The following is a 19,168-nucleotide window of genomic DNA, read 5'->3' as shown; positions in this document are numbered from 1 at the left end:
AGGGTTCGGTTCCCTGCCTGAAGCCATCTCTGACTTTCATAGAGGGTTCGGTTCCCTGCCTGAAACCATCTGGGAGATGAGAAGGATTTTCCACACGGACCCAACTACCACCACTCCTTTGGACCGGAACATCAGCATCGGCTGAAAGACAAAAGACATTGGAAGTAAACAAGCTTCTAAAATCATAACGATACTCTAGAGGTGACTTAGAGGGTACATTCGCTAAGCTAAATGTGATCAAAATCATGTTAAACAGGTTATCATGTTCATTTCTTTGTTCATGATGAAAAAATACCTAACAATTTATTTTTAGTTAAACCTCAACAATGTCCTGGGACTGAATAGAAAGGCAAAGAGTCATTACAATAAAAAAAATCATCCTGAGGGGGCTAGCTCTACCAAATTTGAGAGGATAATATGTTAGTTCTTGAGATGTCAGCTACTGGCTGCCCTAATAGAGGATGACCATTAACCATTAACCATTTGGATTCATTCACTGGGGAACGTGAATAAATGTGAAAAATGTAATTTGAATCCAACCAAAAGTTGTTGAGATATTTCAGTCTTGGCCAAATTGGCCTGTGTCAGTAGGATCATGTAGGTAGGAGGTAAAAGTAGGCTCTGTACCTTGTCTAAAGCCATCAGGAAGGAATTGATGGACATCACTTGATGACTTCTTCAAACCTCTAGGGGTTTTGATTGGGACAGCTTGGAGGCCTGCAAAGGATTACAGTTACACTATATAACTATAATATACATGAAGCTGCATTTGCACACCCTGCCTTCGACACTGGTGTTCGACTTGATTAACATTATAGCACTAAGCTTGCCAGTTGATGGATACATAAATGTGTGGCCTTTTAGGTCAATTATTAACTATTGTGCAATGCTGATATATAGGCCACGACCTTTCTTTAACAGTGTGATAAATCAATGATAACGGTCAAAGTCTACGTTCTGTACTTCCATTAGGGAACTACAGAATGTTTACTGTCAGTTGTTTTGCTGCCAAGGCAAGAAACAACAGAGCCAACATTAATTATGTCAAGGACACCTCAAAATAAATAAAACATTTGACACTGACCAGCCAGGAAAGTTAATATATTGACTGAACCCTACTGATGTTTCACATAATTGTATTAGTTTTTAAAGATAATTGAAATATAGGGATGGAAGTTTGGATATCAAAATGTTTTTATATCTAGATCTGCTGTGTCGGAATTGCATGATTCTAAGATAAAATCTGTTCTGTATTTTGCACTTATTTCATGAACTCATCATAAACTGATATGTAGAGAAATAGGCCCCTCTTCCGTGGAGCTAGCTCCAAGGATTCGGGAGACTGTAACCTTCTTTATGTTGAAGATTAGGCTTAAGAAAGCGTTCTGCATTTAAACATTAGTCATTATTAATCTCGGCCTCTCTTCCACAGTGCTTCTTTTGTCCTGTCTTTCTCCCGTTACCCCCAAGCGGTTGCGTAAAATTGCTGCCGCCACATGAGCCTCGTTCTGCAGGGGGTTTCTCCCTGTTAAAAGGGAGCTTTTCCTTCCCACCATAACGAAGTGCTTACTCAAAGGGGGTTGTTTAATTATTGGGGTTTCTCTCTATTATTGCGGGGTCTTAACATTATAATATAAAGCACCTGAGGCAACTGTTGTTGCGACTTGGCAACAACATTTGCCTCAGAAACACATCATCTGAAAATTAGGTGAGCAGTAATGATATGAAACAAATATCTAGCCACAAATAAATAGGCAAGTTTTACTGCACCAGTGAAAGGTGAAGGCAGTGAGATCTTACCTGACAGTGCCAGGAGCAGTAGCACTAACTTGAACATCCTGTAAGGAAATTGGAAAAAAATGTTTTACTTCTTCTTCATAAGCCTATACAACCTACAAATGTATCCAGGCTCTCCTTAACGGAGTTGTTTTTAACCTCGTTTGTATCCTGCTTACCTGAGGCTGTAATGAGGAATGCTGCAGCAGTTCAGAAAGAAAAGGCCACCTATTAATATGTGTCTTTCTTGGTCATAAACCTTTTTAAAGAGATTACTGATTAATCTAATCTAAATCTCCTGTAGCTCTTTATTGACTGATATTTGATGACCTTTGCCTTCACTCTAAACTGATAAAGATTTGAACTCAGCACTAAATGTTGGCTGTCACTGTCAGCCACTGGCCTCTGACCCAAAGTTATCAAACACCTAGTTTTCCTTGACATCCTATGATACTGTATGCATTCTGTTTTCTAGGGCATGCAAGCATGTGAAGGGTGAATAGCACTTGGTTTAATCAAGGGAGCTCAATCAATATTTGTGAATGTGGACAGAGAGAGACGTTACAACAGATGGTAAACGTGACGCTGGAGGCCACTAAAGGTTGTTTTGGGGGTGACTGAGGTATTTCACAGACCTTTGATGTTGGTGTAGAGCGCTTGTTCAACTTTGTAACCCTGTAGCCATCAGGACATGGGGTGTAGATGGTGGTTAATATTCACTTTTTATTAGCAATGATTAAAAAGCGAGTAACTTCTAACTTGATTCTTCTGAAATGCCTCAGATTTAATATCTCTCGTGAACTCGTGGTGCTTAAAAGATGATTTAAAAAACAGTTCAAAAGTTCAAGGTCATTTTTGACATCACTGCGCTTCTTTGCTGGTCAGAGTAACGCGTGAAGGATTTGACCTTTATTAGGAAACACACTGAACTTTCTAGATGTCTATACTCACACACACGGCGGGGCGGTGACTCCGTAAGCAGCCTTCCACTCGGAGACGTGCTAACTCCGCACTACCGGCTGACGCGGTAATTTAAAACGAGCGTTAGTACAGTTTGATTGGCTAGTTTACACACTCACGTAAGCGGGCACGGGGACGTTTGTTCTTACCGGAATCAAGTTAGCGTCAATGACTTTCAAACTAAAAGCAAAATAATACATTTCTAATCATGAAGGGAAGCCGAGACGTTTGTTTTTTATTAACTCCCACTAGGATAACGGTCTTATTTTATTTTAAACTGTGGGTATCAAATTATTATCCATAGATGGACACAATATGTTAGTAGCTAAAACTCTTATTTTGAAGACATGGCAGGAAGTTGTACTGCGCCTGATTGATCTTTGTTTGTCAGGAACTACACACAGGGAGTCATGTTTGCGATTTGACTGCATAACCCTGGGCGGTGTTGATAGTTATCTGTCAACTTTGTGTTTTGTTGTGGAGTATCATTGGTGCTCCACTGCGTTGTCAGGTGATTGATTTGGGGTCTTAGACAACAAGCAGTTGCCATATGTTTCACGTTATGCAATGACAGTGACAGAGTGACTTTTTGCAGCTAAAACAAGCTAGCCCCACTAGCCTGCTCGATCGGTTCAGTCAAACTTCTTTAGGTCTCTGCTGAGAAGTTACGCGCTCGACAGGTGTCTGTAAATCCTCTCCGCTAGTTTTCCAGCTTCATTTTTGTGCTTCAAATGGCTTTGGTAACAACGTTAAGACGGCTGGTTCAGAATAGTCTACGTGAATATTCGAGGAAGGCGTCGGCAGTAACCTGGCCTACGAAACAAAGGAGTTTTTCTATCGGCACTCAGCCTCTCAGGTAGGTTATTTTACTAAAACACCTACTATTAACAGGACTGCCTAACCTGGTGATGGATTGAGCCGCACGCCAAACTCCAGTCAAAAAATGTGCAATTTATTGGGGCTCTTCTTTCCAGCGCATTCCTGGCATGTAGAAAAGAATGTCCCTTTCACAGAGCAGGGTGTTTTGTGTCGTGCTGTTTCAAAACATTTGAAACTAGGCTCATGTTGTTTTTCAAAACGACAAAGCAGAAACACTTAAATTCCAACCTAGCGGTGGGCCATTTACTTTAAGTCAGTTTAAATGGACAAGCGGGGAGAAAGCAAAGGACAGGAAAGTCTACGTGCTTTTAGGTCTCAGGAGAACTAATTTGCAACTTAAATGTGCCAATATTCCAATATGTGTTGAAACACTGAGGGGCGACATGTGTAGTAAAATATATGTGAGTGTGTAATTGGGTTGATGAGGCAAGATGAGTCTTAATTTAGTTCCTAGAAAAAGTGGTGCTTGAAGTCAAAGTGATTAAGAACACCACACATGTGCAGCTGATGTTCTTAGGAGCAGGCTGAAGCCTCACGTGTCCCCAAGGTGAAAGTGAGCCATCTTCCCACTCAGGTACAAGGCTCTGACCACAGCTGGGCTTCCCAGTGCCAGCCACCCTGTTGGAGCGCACCATGACTGTTGACCTTGTGCTTAGGTTGAAGGTTTGTTTTGTTTTTTCTCCAGGCTTGCCTTAAACTGACTGACACTGTCCTTGTGTCCTCACGTCGCCCTCCCTTAACTAACCAGTTTAACGTGATTGATGCCAAGTGCGAGTGTGTTTGTCCTGAGAGGTCGTGCAGTGCAGGGCCCTTTCAGGAAAGAGCATGAACAAGGTTTTGTTTTTAAAGCGGATTATAGGGGGCTTGTGCGTTAAATCTATGTCGTAGGTACGTCATTACCCCAAACCCCTCTGAAACTACATCGTAACCTGACATGCACTTTCCTTGAAATCTCAGACCATAAAGGACTTATAAATGGGAAATTTTAGAAAGTAAAGCGATCGATTGCATTTTATATATTTGTGCCATATCCATCCATCCATCCTCAAAAGTGTCAAAACAGCAGGGCCATTTAAAAGCAGGAAAGGCCATCACAGGATTTTCAGACACACTGGGCACAGCCACTGTCAGTACAGAACATCCTGAAAAGGAATGAAACCTCTTGCACTGAGCTACATGTATTACATGGATTGGCTTGTCCAAGGATGGCAACAATAAGGCTTGGAGAACAGCGAGAGGTCATACTGCAATTTGCACTCATCAGCTGTAAAAATCTGAAAGCCTGAATGGAATTTGCAGAACGAGCAGAAGTCTACAAAAAGTTATTGTTTGCCAGTTTACAGAGAGCTAATCTGGAGAAGTCCTTTATTAAGAGAGGACTTTAACCAGATCTTAACCTAAATTAACCCACACTTCACCTCCCGAAGAGAAGCATGAAGGGAGAAATTGGTATGATGTTGGGAATTTAATTGCAACAAAATAAAAGCATTAAGCTATCTGTCATTTAAAAAAATTGTAGGAATATGAGAAATGGGTGTACTGATTTATTGATTTTTCACTCAGGTTCTTGTGTAACTTGAAGTACCCCAGTCTTTTCTCCCTGTCTCTTCCTTAAGAACGGCTTCTTTGTGACAGCCACATTTACACTGAGAGCTTTTGTGATGAGGCTTCATTGGACAGTAGATGGATGAAGGTCCATCTATCAGGTCCTGTGTCAGTTACAAGGTCTGGACTGAAAATGAGTGAGAGAGCAGCCAAAGCAAACTTTGAAAGACCTTCAGAAAATCTGAAGAACTGCTGTGAAAATGACAAGTCTGGCTCCTTGGAAGCAAAATAAAATAAACATGGAGGGTAGCTTTAGACTTTTACACAGAACTGTAATTAGATTGGTTGCAGCAGATGGCCGCCCTCCCTCAGCCTCCTACTTCCTACTGTCACCAACTGCTTGCTCATAGGGGGTCGTCTGATTGTTGGGGTTTTCTGTATTATTTTAGGGTCTTTACTATATAACCTTGAGGAGACTGTTGCTGTGTTTTGGTGATATATAAATAAAATGGAATTGATTGTAAATAGCAGAGAATAAAAGTGCTGATTTCATGCACACAAGTCTTCAGTGCACAGCACACATATACCCCCCACCATGCAGAAGAAAGGTGGTTAAAGAGAGCTAGACAAGCTTATTTCAGGATGACTTAATGAGCTTCACTATGGACCAGTATAATGTAAATGATTATTTACTCATTATCGAATAATGAAATTATAAGTTTAGAAATTAGCATAATAGGTTGACCTCAGTGTTGGCATCCGGTATCAGTTTTTAGACTAAAACTTGCAACTTGGCAAAGTTTGTGCTGTAGTTTTCTCTTAGAGTGATAGACAGGAAAATTCATTTGTACGCGTTATTTTTAGGTCCCTGCTGTTCCTTCATTGTGGCCTTATGCTGTAAATGTAGTTAAATATTGGATATCATGGGATAGCCCCTGCAACCCTGAAAATGATAACCAGAGAAGGATGGATGGTTAAACAAGTTCATGATCTCTTTGTGTGTGTTTCTTTACTCTTATTCTTTAGGATGCAGGTGGGCGGAGCTTGTATGATGCAGTGTACATGAGATGAAATTTTAGGGATCTCATTATCTGTAGCTGTTGGTCATAATGAGTCTCCACCACAGTAACAGTATATGACAGAAAATAAGGAACAGTAGATGTTCTCTTTAGGGCACTGAGGCATCTTTTGACTTGAATGTAACTATCAGTAGTGGCCACCAGAGGGCAGTGACCTCTGGCAGTTGGACTGTGCAGTGCTATGTAGGGAAAACTGGATAACATAAGGGTCCAAACTTAGTAATTATGTCATACGTAAAACCTGTAAGTTTATCAGTCCAACAGTTGGGTTCCAGTGTTCCCGTCAATCAAACTAAGGTCATGTTTTTTTTGTCTCAGATCAGACAACAAGGTGACGATCAACTTCATCAACCGAGACGGGGAGAAGATCACAGTGAAGGGATTGCCTGGAGATTCTCTGCTAGACGTTGTCATCAACGAAGACCTCGACTTTGATGGTTTTGGTACGCACAGAGCGAGTTTCACAGGCCTGGACTTATCAGAGAGCTGCATGTATGTGCGTGAGCTACTTCTCATCCATTGTGTGGAGTTCTAAAGGTGTGTGTGTGTTGTAGGAGCGTGCGAGGGAACACTGGCGTGCTCCACATGCCATCTGATCTTTGATGAGGAGATGTATAAGAAGCTGGGGCCCATCACAGACGAGGAAATGGACATGCTAGACTTAGCCTACGGCCTGACTGACACGTAAGGAAGCACACGTGAACACTCACAAGGCCACTGTGCTAAACTGTCATTACACTGATTTTAATTGATGTGATAGTTTATCGACACTCTGCTTATATAACTGCAAGGCCATGTTTTAAATAGTGTTTGGAGAACGTGGATCTTGGCTATGTCAGCTTTTGTGTGATTCATTCTTTGTCTTTTTGTGTTAATTGAAGGCAAGTGATTGGATAAATGATTAGAGGCTGAAGCTTTTATCACAGTAGTCCTACAGCCTGGCTGATGCAGAAGAATCAGTTCTGGTGGCATAATAAGATTTGTCAGGGCTGATCAGTTAATCATTGAGAGACAAAGGACTAAACATGAGAGCTTTCTTTCACTTGGGATATCAGCTTTATTTGCAAACAATGTTGGACACTGTTGTTAAAGCAGCTTTCAGTTTCAAAGCAAATGGCACATTCATGGCTGTCTAAAAATGAGAAGCATCCTTCATCAGACTTGAATTTAACATGCTTCTCATCTCCCCTCCCCTTTGCAGATCTCGTCTGGGTTGCCAGATCTGCTTGACGAAGTCTCTGGAGGGAATGGTAGCCAGGGTTCCAGAGAGTGTAGCCGACATCCGACAGACCAAAGATGGATCATCTTAACAGGAAACATGTGGCTGAGAACATGAGTGTAGAAAGTGAGGGTACAACACATGCGCACAGAGACGATGGTAGGTGGAATCTGTCAGTACTGCTGTGGGCTGCCATAGAACTCTTTCCCACTTTCTTTTAATAATAAAGTCATAGCCTACTAAACTGAGCTCTCAAAAACCAGGAAGCTCAAGTATGCAACTTTGACTTTCAAATTAATTTTTTTATAGAATGTAAACCTGCAGTACGCAAGATTTTTTTTAGACTAACAAGGCTGTAATGCTCGGCTTACAGGAGAAACCTGCAGCCCTTAGTGTGGAATCAAAATATTTATGAGATATAAACTGCTGTCTGTTCTGTTTATTTGAATCACTGCCTGGGGGGAAAAAAATAAAAACGTTACTTACTTGTTGTACCTTTTCTTCCTGCCCAACTTCCTAATTGTGACTAAATTTACAATATGAGCTCACGTTTATATCTCAGCACAGAGCTGGACCTTCTGGAAATGTACACACTTCCTCACATGAACAGTTAGTCATGTTGGCGGGGGACTCAAACTGCCAAAAGAAATGTGACTTGGTATGTAAAAGCATGTAGAATCATAAACCTCCCATATCACACTTTGACTGATTTCAGTTCAAAGTGTCAGGTATTTAAAAAAAAGAAAGAAAATTATGCCAATTTTGTCAGTTTTTCTAAACACTTTAATAGTTTTGTTGCATTTACTGGAATTCTGTTTTTGTTTTTTTTTCGGAACTTTTTGATTTTGGTATTTTTGGACTTCCATAAATGTCGACTCAACAAGGCTGAAGGAAAAGGTGGTACGCCTCACTGAAATGTTCACGTATTGAACAACAAGAAGTTCAACACCTTACAGATTTCTTCTGCTGTCCCCTGAAAAATGTTTGTTATTTTTGATCAGATTCTTCATGTAACCTTAACAATTTCATCTTGTTTGTGTACACACAACCATCTGCGTTAAACAATGAAAGAAAAATAATAAAACTTCCTCTTTCTAACAGCGTGCTGAACTGTTGGTTCTTTAATGTCACGTTAAATGTGCTGTTTGTACAAAGAAAAAAGGACAAAGGGATCCATTCCCATGAAATCTCCCCAAATTAAAGCAGTAAGCACACAATTAATTTCAGCTCATTTTATTTGCATATGCAAAAGTATAGTGACAGCGTATAAATACATGTACATATATAACAAGGAGGCAGTAGACAATATTAGGAAGCAACAGTCCTGTGGCCTGTTTCGGTGTTTTAAGCTGCATAAGATGTAAAGCTCATAAAACATATGATTAATTTCAATCAGTACAGGCTTATGTGAACAGCATTGTTGGCAACAAAAACAAAAGAAGCTCTAAATGTTGCTGCTGCAGTCGTCAGTATCACAGCAGGCTGATGTGAGTGTTAATGCCAAGAAGCATTTGAAATGAACTGCTCAGCTGACTGTAATCAGAAACGTCTCCAATATTTATCCAAACACTAAATCTGTTCACTAAAAAGCATTAACGCTGGAAAATAGTTAAGCTGCTAACAGTCGACATGATCCCGAGCAATGCTTGATTTCTGGGGAGCATTCTTCACATATACAGGATATACACGTACGGTTTGTTTAAATATACTGAATGATGTCATGCTTTTATACCTTTCCAACATGTCACAAACTAGTCTACCTACACATTTACGATACTTCTGAGTATTGTAAACAACTGAGCAACAACTGAGCTGAAGCCAAACTACCGATCAACACACAGACTGAGCTGTAGTTCAGAACCAGACTATTAAAACGTAGAGGCAAAGTCACAGTGTGTACCCAGGCTGCATTTACACTATTTATAATATGACTATTAATTTCAATAAATCATGACTGTACCACCTGCTTTCTGCAAAACTGTGGTTGAAGTAACATGTGATACCAAATACTGCATGTTGCCCATAATCAGTTTAGGCTGCTTGGGTGGGACTTGAACCAAAACAACACAGTTTTTCTGAGCTGCAGTTAACCAGAAGGCATTTCTCTGAGTGAGTCTTTGTTCATTATGAAGAAGGCAATGCCAGGTGTGTTTTAGATTGGCAGGTTTTAACTTTGGCCTGATGTACATTGGAAAAAATAAAAAAAAATCAAGACAAATTTTTCTGCTTTGATCAGAATGAATATTATTTGATCTTATTGGTTATACATTAGAACACTTTTTTGCATGTGTAAACACAGCCTTTAGAACATTTAAGAAAAGGGTTAGGGGGAGATTCACTTTACTTTATTGGCATTAAGCACTAAGCAAAAACTCAAACACACTTTTACTTTTTGCTCCATGTCCACCTTAGCCAACAGATTACATTTCATGTGGTGTTCCAGATAGCAAAATGCTCCCAGTGACACCAAAGCCTTAGTGTGTGTGATGATGGAGTTCATTTTAAGGTTATGATACGACCACTGTGCTGAAACTGAAATGCTCTGTTTGTTCCACTTGTTGGAGCGATGCTGTACTTCAGTTTGTTTTCACCAACTCATCAAACGTAGGATTCCTCAGCAAACAGGAGCTGGTCAAAGTCTGGCTCTGCTGTGGGATCGCTGCATCTCTTCACCCACTCCCTGTGGCTCTCCACCAGGGCAAGCGCCACCTGGTGGCTGCTCTGGGGATTGCTTTGGGGGTGAGAGGAGAAGTAGTCCCGCACTGCTTTGGTGGCACAGGGGGAGAGGCAGTAACGGGCCTCTGATGTGCCTCCTTGTGAATCCACCCCGGACACTTTCAACCCCGGGTCACTGGGCAACCTTGCCCGGGTGAAGGTGGCGGCTCGGTCCACAACTTGACGTCCCGGTTCGGAGCCGCGGCGCTGATATAGCCGGGCGTTGTGGTCCTGCTCTGTGGATTGAGACTTGGGTCGCTTGAATAGGGACAGTGATGGCCCCCCGTGCTTGTAAAACACAGACGGCAATGGCTGCTTCTGTTCAGTCACATCACTTTGCACAGCACACTTCTGGGCGCTGGTATCACTCCTGGGATTTTTCTGTCTTAAAGTTATTGGGGCCTCTGGGGAATGGAACCAGGCAGATTTAGGGAACTGGAGGTTTCCTGTAGAGTGATAGTGTGAAGGGGGACTGGAGGAGTCCTGCTTGAGGAGCCCTGCTTTTCCCTTCACGTGGCTCCCTCCTGCTCCACCTGCATCTTTGGAAGGTCTACAGGATGTTCTGGGTTTGGTTTGGCTGCCTGAGATCAGGTTTGCAGCTCCTTTCTCACCTGCTTTTCCTTTTTCTGGTTTCCCAGGTGTGAGCGACTTATCAGAAGGCCCTCCCTGGGTGGAGACAAAGGTAGATCACATAAACAACTGTCGGAAGTTTTAGTTCTTGAGCTTTGAGAGCTAATGTAGTCCAGAGAATCTAACCTCTAAGGTTCATCTATTCATCATTCAGGCTCTTCTAACTCCATCTTACAGTCTTTATACAGTAAGGGGAGCTGGCTCAGGCAAGTTTCTTAGGGAATATTGCTTCCATCTGTTACTTGGTCAGCTTTAGGTCAAACAGTCCAAAAAAGTTTCTAATATTATCAATACTCGTAATAATGCAATACAACAGGGATATAAATAAAATTGAACTGAATTATGGCAAACGTGGACAAAACTGTTGGTAACTTTCCATTATAGAAAGAAAAACCCACAACAGTCACTGCAATAACTTGAAAAGGACACAAGCAGTATCCATTCATCCAGAGTAATAATTCATATTGGTTTACTGAAAATTAACTAATGAATTAGTTTAAAAAAAAAAAAAAGGCTTCATAAAAATAAAAATAACTTCAGTCAAGTGATTTCTCAATGAGGCTTCTGCACCTCTCCACAGGTATTTTGGCCCAATCATCATAAGCAAACCGCTCCAGCGGTCTCAGGTTTGAAGGGTCTTTAGTCACAGGAACATCAAGCTGTGTGGAGTTTTATAGCCTTTAACCACAATTCAAAAGTGGTCCACACATCAGGGGTGTCAGTGGTGTTCAGATAAAGTTCATCAGAGGATAAAGTCTAGGCTAGGTGAGGTGTTATCCAAATAAATGTTCCAGCTATCTGGCACCAGAAACACTCGTTTGTCTCATTCATGTCACCAGTGTAACACAGCACTTCATTTTTGTATTAAGCTGCCACCTGTCACACAAAACAGCTCCCCCAAAAAGGTTTTGGACAAAGTGAATGGTTGCCTGTAGGTCAGTGGTGTGAGATGTTTACATGGTGGGCCACATACAGCCCGCTTTGATCTTAAGTGGGCCGGACAACTGAAACGCTGCTTTCTGTCAGTGTAAAGAAGTCACATATTTAACTGTTTTTCTGCATCATAAAGAGAAAGCTGCTGTCAGCATAACTATTTGGACTTAAATTGTAAGAATTAAATGTGTAAAATTACAGAAAAGGTTCTCTTAGCTGATCGCCCAGACTGTCCAGTTTTTTTTTTTTTTTTTTTTTTTTTACTTTTGTTCTTAAAAAAACCCAGACGTTTCTATAGTAGAAGGTGAAAAACAGAAACTTTTCTGTCATTTAATTGTTTATTGCTTAATGACTTTGTGTAGTATGAATGTTCATAAATTATAAGTCCAAGATTTCTGCTTGTGCTTGCTTGTGATGTGCCATGGCTCTGTGCTACATGCAGACATTTCTGCATCTCTGCCATTCAAAGACACTTTGCATATAGTTTATTTTATATAACATTCAGTACAGAACTCTACATTTTCAAGAAAGCAATTTTGTATTCAGTGTTTTCATAAAAGCCTTATTTTTATGCATTTATTAGGGAGAACACACGTGAGGTTTAAGGCCTGGACAAGTTTAAACCTTTTGTCCTCCACAATGGAAAAGTGCCTAATTGTTTGACACTCCTACTGTAGGGTTGTCAGAACAAATAACTAAACTGCTAGTGCTAGTGCTGCTAATGGTAAGCATATACTTGGCTTTGGTTCTCTGGATCGAAACTTCAATTCCATTCAATTAAATTTTTTTTATACAGCACCAAATCACAACAACAGTTGGTTCAAGGTGCTTTGTATTGTAAGGTAGACCCTATAATAATGCAACAGAGAAAACCCAACAATCATATGACCCCCTATGAGCAAGCACTTTGGCGACAGTGGGAAGGAAAAACTCCCTTTTAACAGGAAGAAACCTCCGGCAGAACCAGGCTCAGGGAAGGGCGGGGCCATCCACTGTGACCGGTTGGGGTAAGAGAAGGAAAACAGGATAAAGACATGAAACTTGAAATGAGGATCCGTTTTTTTAAAGTGTTACCTTCCTTAATCACAACTTTTTACAGGCAAGCAGTCCACACAGCAGAACTAAAGTCAAAATACTTGCTATTGCCATGTTTCACAGCTCACTAACAGCATCTGGTTGATACTGCCCTCTGGTGGTGTGTTGTTGCAGTGCATTACACAATACCTTCTGGGGTAGCAGTTAAACAGTGGGCGTAGATGTTTTTAGATCTTTTTCCCTCAAGAAACATTCCTAATTAGAGGCCACATTTCAAATGAGAGAGCGAGATCTTAATGATTTGCCTGGATACATTTAAAGGTACAAAGTACAGCCGGAACTTCATTCACTACCTCTTTAACAAACTATGTTTAAAAAACCCCCCACTTATGTTAAACTATGTTTAATGTCCAGAAAGATTTTTAGGACATTAAATCACACGGGTTGATTCTTCACATTTTTTGATTGCATAAATTCATTTTGAAATTCTGGTAGGAAAGGAAGGGTGTGTGACTTGAACACAAAGGTTCCCTGGTCAACTACTGGAAGAGGATAAGGAACTGTAATCCACTGGAAGAGGTCAAATGTCACTGACCAAAAGCAATTCAAAACAAAGGCATATGATTGAACACAACATTTAAATGGGACTGCATTTAAATGTTTTGTTTTGAATATGATATGGGATGAAAATGTGGATTTGAATGATTTTACACCCAAACTGCGGTTTTACATAAAAACATCACATACCACTGCTTCACTTACTGCAGTCTTGTCCTCTTCTTGCTTCTCCAAGTTGTCTTGTTGGGTGAGTGAAAGTCTCCGGTCTTTCTTCAGCCATGAATTTGGGTGGAGACCCCTACAGCCCATTAATGTCCCCCAGCTGACGGGTTCTTTGGGTGGGGAATTTTTGGGGCAAATCTCCTGCTCTGCATGTTCAGTGGAGGCCAGTACAGAGCTGATGGTGAGGGGTGTAGAAGGGACAGAGGTGGAAAGAGATCCAGAGGAGGAGTTGGATGGCAGATACGTCTTTTTTGGGTAAAGGCCCCTTCTGGTTGCCCAGGTCTGGTCACCACTTAGGGAGTCTAGAGAATCAGGGGAGGAGCGGGTTGGTGCAGGGGAGGTGGGGGTGGATGAGAGGCTGGAGGAGCTGGCTTCCAACCCAGACTCACCTCCATACCTCCTATTTTGAACTCTGGAGTGCATTCTGGTGACTGTGTGGTTGCTAGGCTCCTTGGAAAGCTCTTCCTCACCGTCTTCATCCTCACCAGTGACACCATCTGTGCTGGCTGATGCGCATGGCCGAAACTTGGCCACATATGCTATAGCTGGTTCTGAACGCCGCCGCTGCATGTTCCGACCCTCTAGGGACAGCGACTCCAGGGTGGAAGAGGCGTCCACAGTTGGTGCATCCTGCCTGGGGCTGGAGAGGTCTAGTTCCTGTCTTCTGTGTCTTCCCAGTTGATTGAGACCTGGTTCTGGTGCAGTATCCTGGTCGTAATCACTGAATGTGAGGATGGAGTCCAAGCTGCCTTGTAGGGGTTTAGGCTGGAGGCACCTTCTGTTGCAAAGGCCTGGTGAGCCACCACTGCTGTTGTCTAACTCATTCTCGAGACTGTCATAGGATGAATCGGTCAGAGGGTAAATCCAGGATTCTGATAATCCCCAGGAAAATTATGGATAATTGGATAAGAAGAAGAAAAGAGAAGGAGGACACACTATAAGAGATGTATGTAGGTGGGTGGAAAACAAGAAGCATAAACAATATTGTTAAATACTCTATGCAGTGATGTTTTTGTTTTCTGAGACCTTTATAGAAACCACAAAGTCCTTTGTTCTTGACTGTCTGTGAAGACATTTGTTCACCTTTATCTTAATTCACCTTAATTTACCAAATCTGTACTTGCACTCCTCAGTGAAACTGGAATATACTTCTCGAAACAGAACAAAAGTTCGTGAGAGCTACAGAGGGAGGAGAGTAATATTTGCTGAATATAAGACACAAAGATACAACGTTACTAGCCTAACTTAAAACCTTTGTGAGTCTCTCACAAAAGCATCTTCATGTTGTTATTCAACACTGTGCACACAACGGTTAGCAACATCACAAAGCACTTCCATGTACTTTGTACAAAAATCTTTAGTATTTGATCATAAAATAAATAACATTACACACCGAAACAGCTTTTAAAATACAGCTGTTAATGGAATTCGGATTAAAAGTGCTAGATAATGCTACAATACATTGTTTAGGGTTTTAGGGTCTGTTTCTTTTCTTTGACTTTAATAAATACCTGTAGACTCACATGGCATGCAGTAAAACCAACACAAGAGCACTGTGTGCTGACAGGTGTGCTCTTAAACACGGATTTCAGGTTTATATTAGCAGACTCATTTGTAATGAAGTAACTCTTCTTTGAATAAATATATTGGTCTACCTGATCAAGTAGCATTTATTTTGGGCAAGCAAGGCAATTAGTGCTTGTCCAGTGAAATCTAAAGATAGACCTCAATTAAAAAGTACTAAGTGAAAGCAGTTTATCTCCTTTCTTCTCAAACAGAACTCTGCTCGGTGCTCAGGATGTTTGCATCTATCCTTTGAAATACTGTCATCTTGTGGCCCCAATTGGTTATAATCTTTTGAACATAGCACATCCCTCTTAGCAGTAACTTGATGATTGTCTGTAGCTGATTCATTTAGTGGACATCTGTAAATTGTAGCTACATCAAAATAACCTGGTTTACACTCCCTCAAATGGGCTCGGCACTCCTTCTTTAAATATTTATACCATGTCTATGTCATGAAGAACTTGTATGAGTATACAATGCATAAATGTATCAATTCAAATGCCATTAGACACACTTCATCCGTCAAATAACAGCACTCTTACCAATTAAGACTGTAGACATTTTAAACAAGCATTCAAGCATTCAGTGGCAACACAATTATTCAGGGTGATGAATTAGACATAAAGATAACAGAAAGTTCATTAAAGGCTCTCCAACTTGTGAGAGTTTAGCCTTGAGCAAACATTTGTCTCATTTGTTTGGGTACCTGTTCCCATCTCCTCACTGTTGAGTCTCTGTGGAGGCCCTCCGAACAGGGAGGAGGGATCCTCTCTGAGAATCTCCTGACAGTGTTCAATCATGAACTTCACCAACTCACAAACCTACAGGCAGAGAAAAGTGGATACTAAGCCAGTGTAGTAACATAGGTCGGAATGCCAGTCTTCAAGGCTGCGTAAAAGCACTTTAAGCATTTACAGTAAGCCAATTATCTGAGCAGCTACTTGATGTTACAAAACTTCATACTATGTGGAACATTTCTCAGACTTTGCTCCGTTCCCGTCCCAAAAACAAGAAGTCAAACTGGTTGGAAATGAGAGCTTTCAGCCTCTATGAAGCAGATATTCCAGTAAGAAAACCTTGAAGGTGTTTAGTGTTATGCTGCTCTGACTAACACAAAAACAACTTTCAGTTGACTGTTTAATCAACTTAATACGTTCTGTAACTAACATAGTAAAGACTTGAACGTGGGTTCATTTATCCTAGTCTCCATTAGGAAGATATTTTCCCCCAGACCAGCAGATCTGAAGTGGCAACTTCTCTGCTCTTTGTCACTGTTTTTGTTGTCTGCAGGTAAAAATAATGTTTTCCTTGTGAGTGAACTGTGAAGCTGCCCAGACTGATGTATTTAATTATGTTGCACTGATCCTACGAGTCAAAGTCATCATAGGAGTGATAAACTCTGTCTGAGGTTTGGGTCAATTTGCAAAGCTGTTAAATTGATATTTCACCTTAGAGAAAATTTTTTGAACAGGGCCTTGAGGAGAGACTCAGTATGGCACAATTGCATTCATTTAGCAAAACTTTGCTAACAAAAATTCTGATGTGATGCTGTTGATCTTCCACACTCACCTTCTTGGTTCCTTCTCCCTCCACCTCAGGGCTACACGGCACTCCAGGCGGCCAGAGCATGCTGGGAGCAATGCACACTGACAGATTAAAAGTAGTCATTTGGTTCTCCTGGGCATTGCCTTGGATACCGTGAAGAACAGCCAGCAGGTAGCGTAGCAGGAGTGCGTTCTCTTTGGGCAGCCGGCAAATCATCCTTCAGGGAGACAAAACAGTGATTGTGTAAAATGTGTTTTAGCTCCTGTGATTAATGTTCAAGCAGTACAGAGCGTGTTGTATGTTACCTCTGTACATCTTGCACCTGCTCCTCCTCCTCCTCCTCTTCTTCCAGCACCTCCATCCAGTCTTCATGGAGCTCACAGCTCAACAAGCTGCCCGGGATGCTGCGCAGGAAATCCTAAAGACAAGCATGCACCAACAGTAAAAGAAGAAAGAACATATCAATCGTGAAAGGAACAATTTTTTGTTCCACATAAGAAACCCTTTTGCTCCTCCCTGAGCCTGGTTGTGCCGGAGTTTCTTCCTGTTAAGATGGAGATCTTCCTTCCCACTGTCGCCAAGTGCTTGCTCATATGGGTCCTGTGATTGTTGGGGTTTTCTCTTTATTATTGTGGGGTCTTTATAACATAAAGCCTCTTAAGTTGACTGTTGTTATTTGGCACTAACGAGCTCAAGCCTTTATAACATTACATAATCACACATTCTGATTACAGTTCTGAAGAGTTCATACAGATCATACATCCAATCCACGACAACCTGTTTCTCAACCGAATAATTGGGTCATTTTAGATCAAAAAGAGGAGTGATCTGAAGTGTCAAACTTGGATCTCCAAGGGCCAAAACCATGCACTCTGAATATACTTAGAAGGAGCTTACCACACAACAAACTCACAGCAAACAGTTTCAAAACCCTTTAAAAAAAATCTATAAAAAAAGGGCAATTTAAGAAAATTGCAATACACCCTGATGCAAAAAAACATAATGACATTTTATTCTGATCTTGTGGATACATATCTACCTGTATCACCCTAAACCCTCGAGGGTTGGTGTCCTGCAGCTTTTCCATGGCTGTATCCCAATTCAGGGTCTGCAGCCTTAAAGGCCGCATTTTAAGGCCGATTACGTCACAGTGGCGCGCCGAAGGCTGTCCCAGTTCAAAGGCTGCTCGAAATGCGGCCCTCAAATGCGTCCTTCATTTCCCTGAATTTTAAGGCTGTGGCAGTGTAGACTTCGTGGCCCAACATATTCCACAATTCATAGCACGGCAGTCGGTGTGGATAATTTTGTGGAGCGGCCGAAGAGTAAACTGTGAAAAGTAAGTACTGAATATTATGTCACTTATTTATGTGCAAATGTTTAATAATGAAGAACATTAAAACATTACTGTTGGCCACATGTCGGCAAACTTATTTGCCATTAGCGATGTTTGTACGTTCAGCTTTTACTTGCTTTTAAAGCCTTTAAAATATAATAATACAATAGCTGACCTTAATCTTACAGAGAATGTGATGATTTTGTGGATAATTAAAGTCAGTGATATATCCACAAACACAACAAGCTGAAAGTCAGTGATGCTGCTCGGTTTGCAGTCCTGAATATCACGGCACAAGTAGGATTCACTGCACTGTTAATGTTAGCTATGTTATATTGCTGCCTCTGTTCGGTGGTGTCGAGCCAAACGGACTTTAACGTGTGTTTGAACGAGCTGACGGTTCATTCGTTAAGCTGAAAGAAAGATGCTTTAATCACAGGAGTCACACATGTGTCCACTGCACCATCTGGGAACTCTTCTTGTTTAGCACTCGTAATAACACAAACACTAAATCCTCCTGTTTGTAGCAGTGTGTACACCTGAGACTGTCACCTGTCTGTCTGTCCTGCACTCTCTCTCTGTTTCTTTCTCTGATTGTGGAATAAAAGTATGAACATGTGTTTATAAGTCACACTTGTGTTTGAATCCTGCAGCTTATCACACATTTGATTTCCATGTGTGACAACTGCAGGTGTCCAGAGTGAGGACAGACTGAGGGACCCACTGCTGCACATCATCTGTGAGGCTTTGCACCCCTGATACATACTGAAGGAACAATGCATCTATATATACACTGTCAAAAATACTTGAGTGTCTTTGAGTGAAGATTTAAGGTGTTAGGACTTATGAATAGCTGCAACTTGAATCTTTACTGAAGCTCAGTATTTGACACAGAGTTCACTCACATGAATTTCACTCACATGTGCTGTACCAGTGTACCTGCACATGTGATGTGACAATAGAAGTGATTTGATTTGAGAGTTCAAACTCACTGCTGCAATAACTAATAATGATTAATATAATAACTATAATATTGGCCATATCATATTTACACTGACTTTAGTCTCATGAACAACATTAACTATTTGTTATTTACTAGCTAATCTTATATGATTGTTCAGTACAGATATGAAGCCCAACAATCATGTTTTACAGTCCTGTGGTCTCAGCCTC

At 41.1% G+C, this 19,168-nt stretch overlaps 2 protein-coding genes and 1 long non-coding RNA gene across 6 annotated transcripts in view; 1 reads left to right on the top strand and 2 right to left on the bottom strand.

Annotated features, from left to right (window-relative positions):
- Window positions 1-6: 6 nt before the first annotated feature.
- Window positions 7-2,961, bottom strand: LOC106456307 (uncharacterized). Of its 3 annotated transcripts, none has more exons than XR_001290460.1 (5): window positions 2,728-2,961; window positions 1,956-1,976; window positions 1,801-1,838; window positions 628-717; window positions 7-141 (listed from the first exon to the last, which is right to left on the bottom strand). It is a non-coding gene; the product is annotated as an uncharacterized LOC106456307 (long non-coding RNA). The 3 variants fall into 3 exon arrangements; XR_001290459.1 differs by lacking the exon at window positions 1,956-1,976 and having other exon boundaries at window positions 2,728-2,795; window positions 2,886-2,961; XR_001290458.1 differs by lacking the exon at window positions 1,956-1,976.
- Window positions 2,962-3,104: 143 nt separating this feature from the next.
- LOC102201146 (adrenodoxin) lies at window positions 3,105-8,237 on the top strand. Its single transcript, XM_005739876.2, has 4 exons — window positions 3,105-3,592; window positions 6,558-6,682; window positions 6,794-6,923; window positions 7,441-8,237. Exons 1-4 carry the CDS (start codon window positions 3,468-3,470, stop codon window positions 7,547-7,549), a joined length of 489 nt encoding a protein of 162 aa, XP_005739933.1. The 5' UTR covers window positions 3,105-3,467; the 3' UTR covers window positions 7,550-8,237.
- Window positions 8,238-9,266: 1,029 nt separating this feature from the next.
- The window catches only part of LOC102200680 (rho GTPase-activating protein 20-like), a 31,665-nt gene continuing 21,763 nt past the window's right edge, over window positions 9,267-19,168 (bottom strand). Inside the window, exons 12-16 of one of the 2 annotated variants that reach the window (XM_005739874.1) lie at window positions 16,968-17,080; window positions 16,687-16,879; window positions 15,824-15,938; window positions 13,519-14,423; window positions 9,267-10,839 (exon numbers count right to left, since the gene is read on the bottom strand). In XM_005739874.1, coding sequence (XP_005739931.1) covers window positions 10,057-10,839; window positions 13,519-14,423; window positions 15,824-15,938; window positions 16,687-16,879; window positions 16,968-17,080 — 2,109 coding nt within the window. In that variant the 3' untranslated portion in view covers window positions 9,267-10,056. The remainder of the gene's footprint in view (window positions 10,840-13,518; window positions 14,424-15,823; window positions 15,939-16,686; window positions 16,880-16,967; window positions 17,081-19,168) is intronic. The other variant, XM_005739875.1, reaches the window with a different exon arrangement.

Source organism: Pundamilia nyererei, unplaced genomic scaffold (genome assembly GCF_000239375.1).
Source record: "Pundamilia nyererei isolate P.nyererei 1_Seehausen unplaced genomic scaffold, PunNye1.0 scaffold00094, whole genome shotgun sequence".
Lineage (NCBI taxonomy): Eukaryota > Metazoa > Chordata > Actinopteri > Cichliformes > Cichlidae > Pundamilia > Pundamilia nyererei.
The sequence above is the reverse complement of the archived record's forward strand: the minus strand, read 5'-3'. Positions and strand labels throughout refer to the sequence as shown.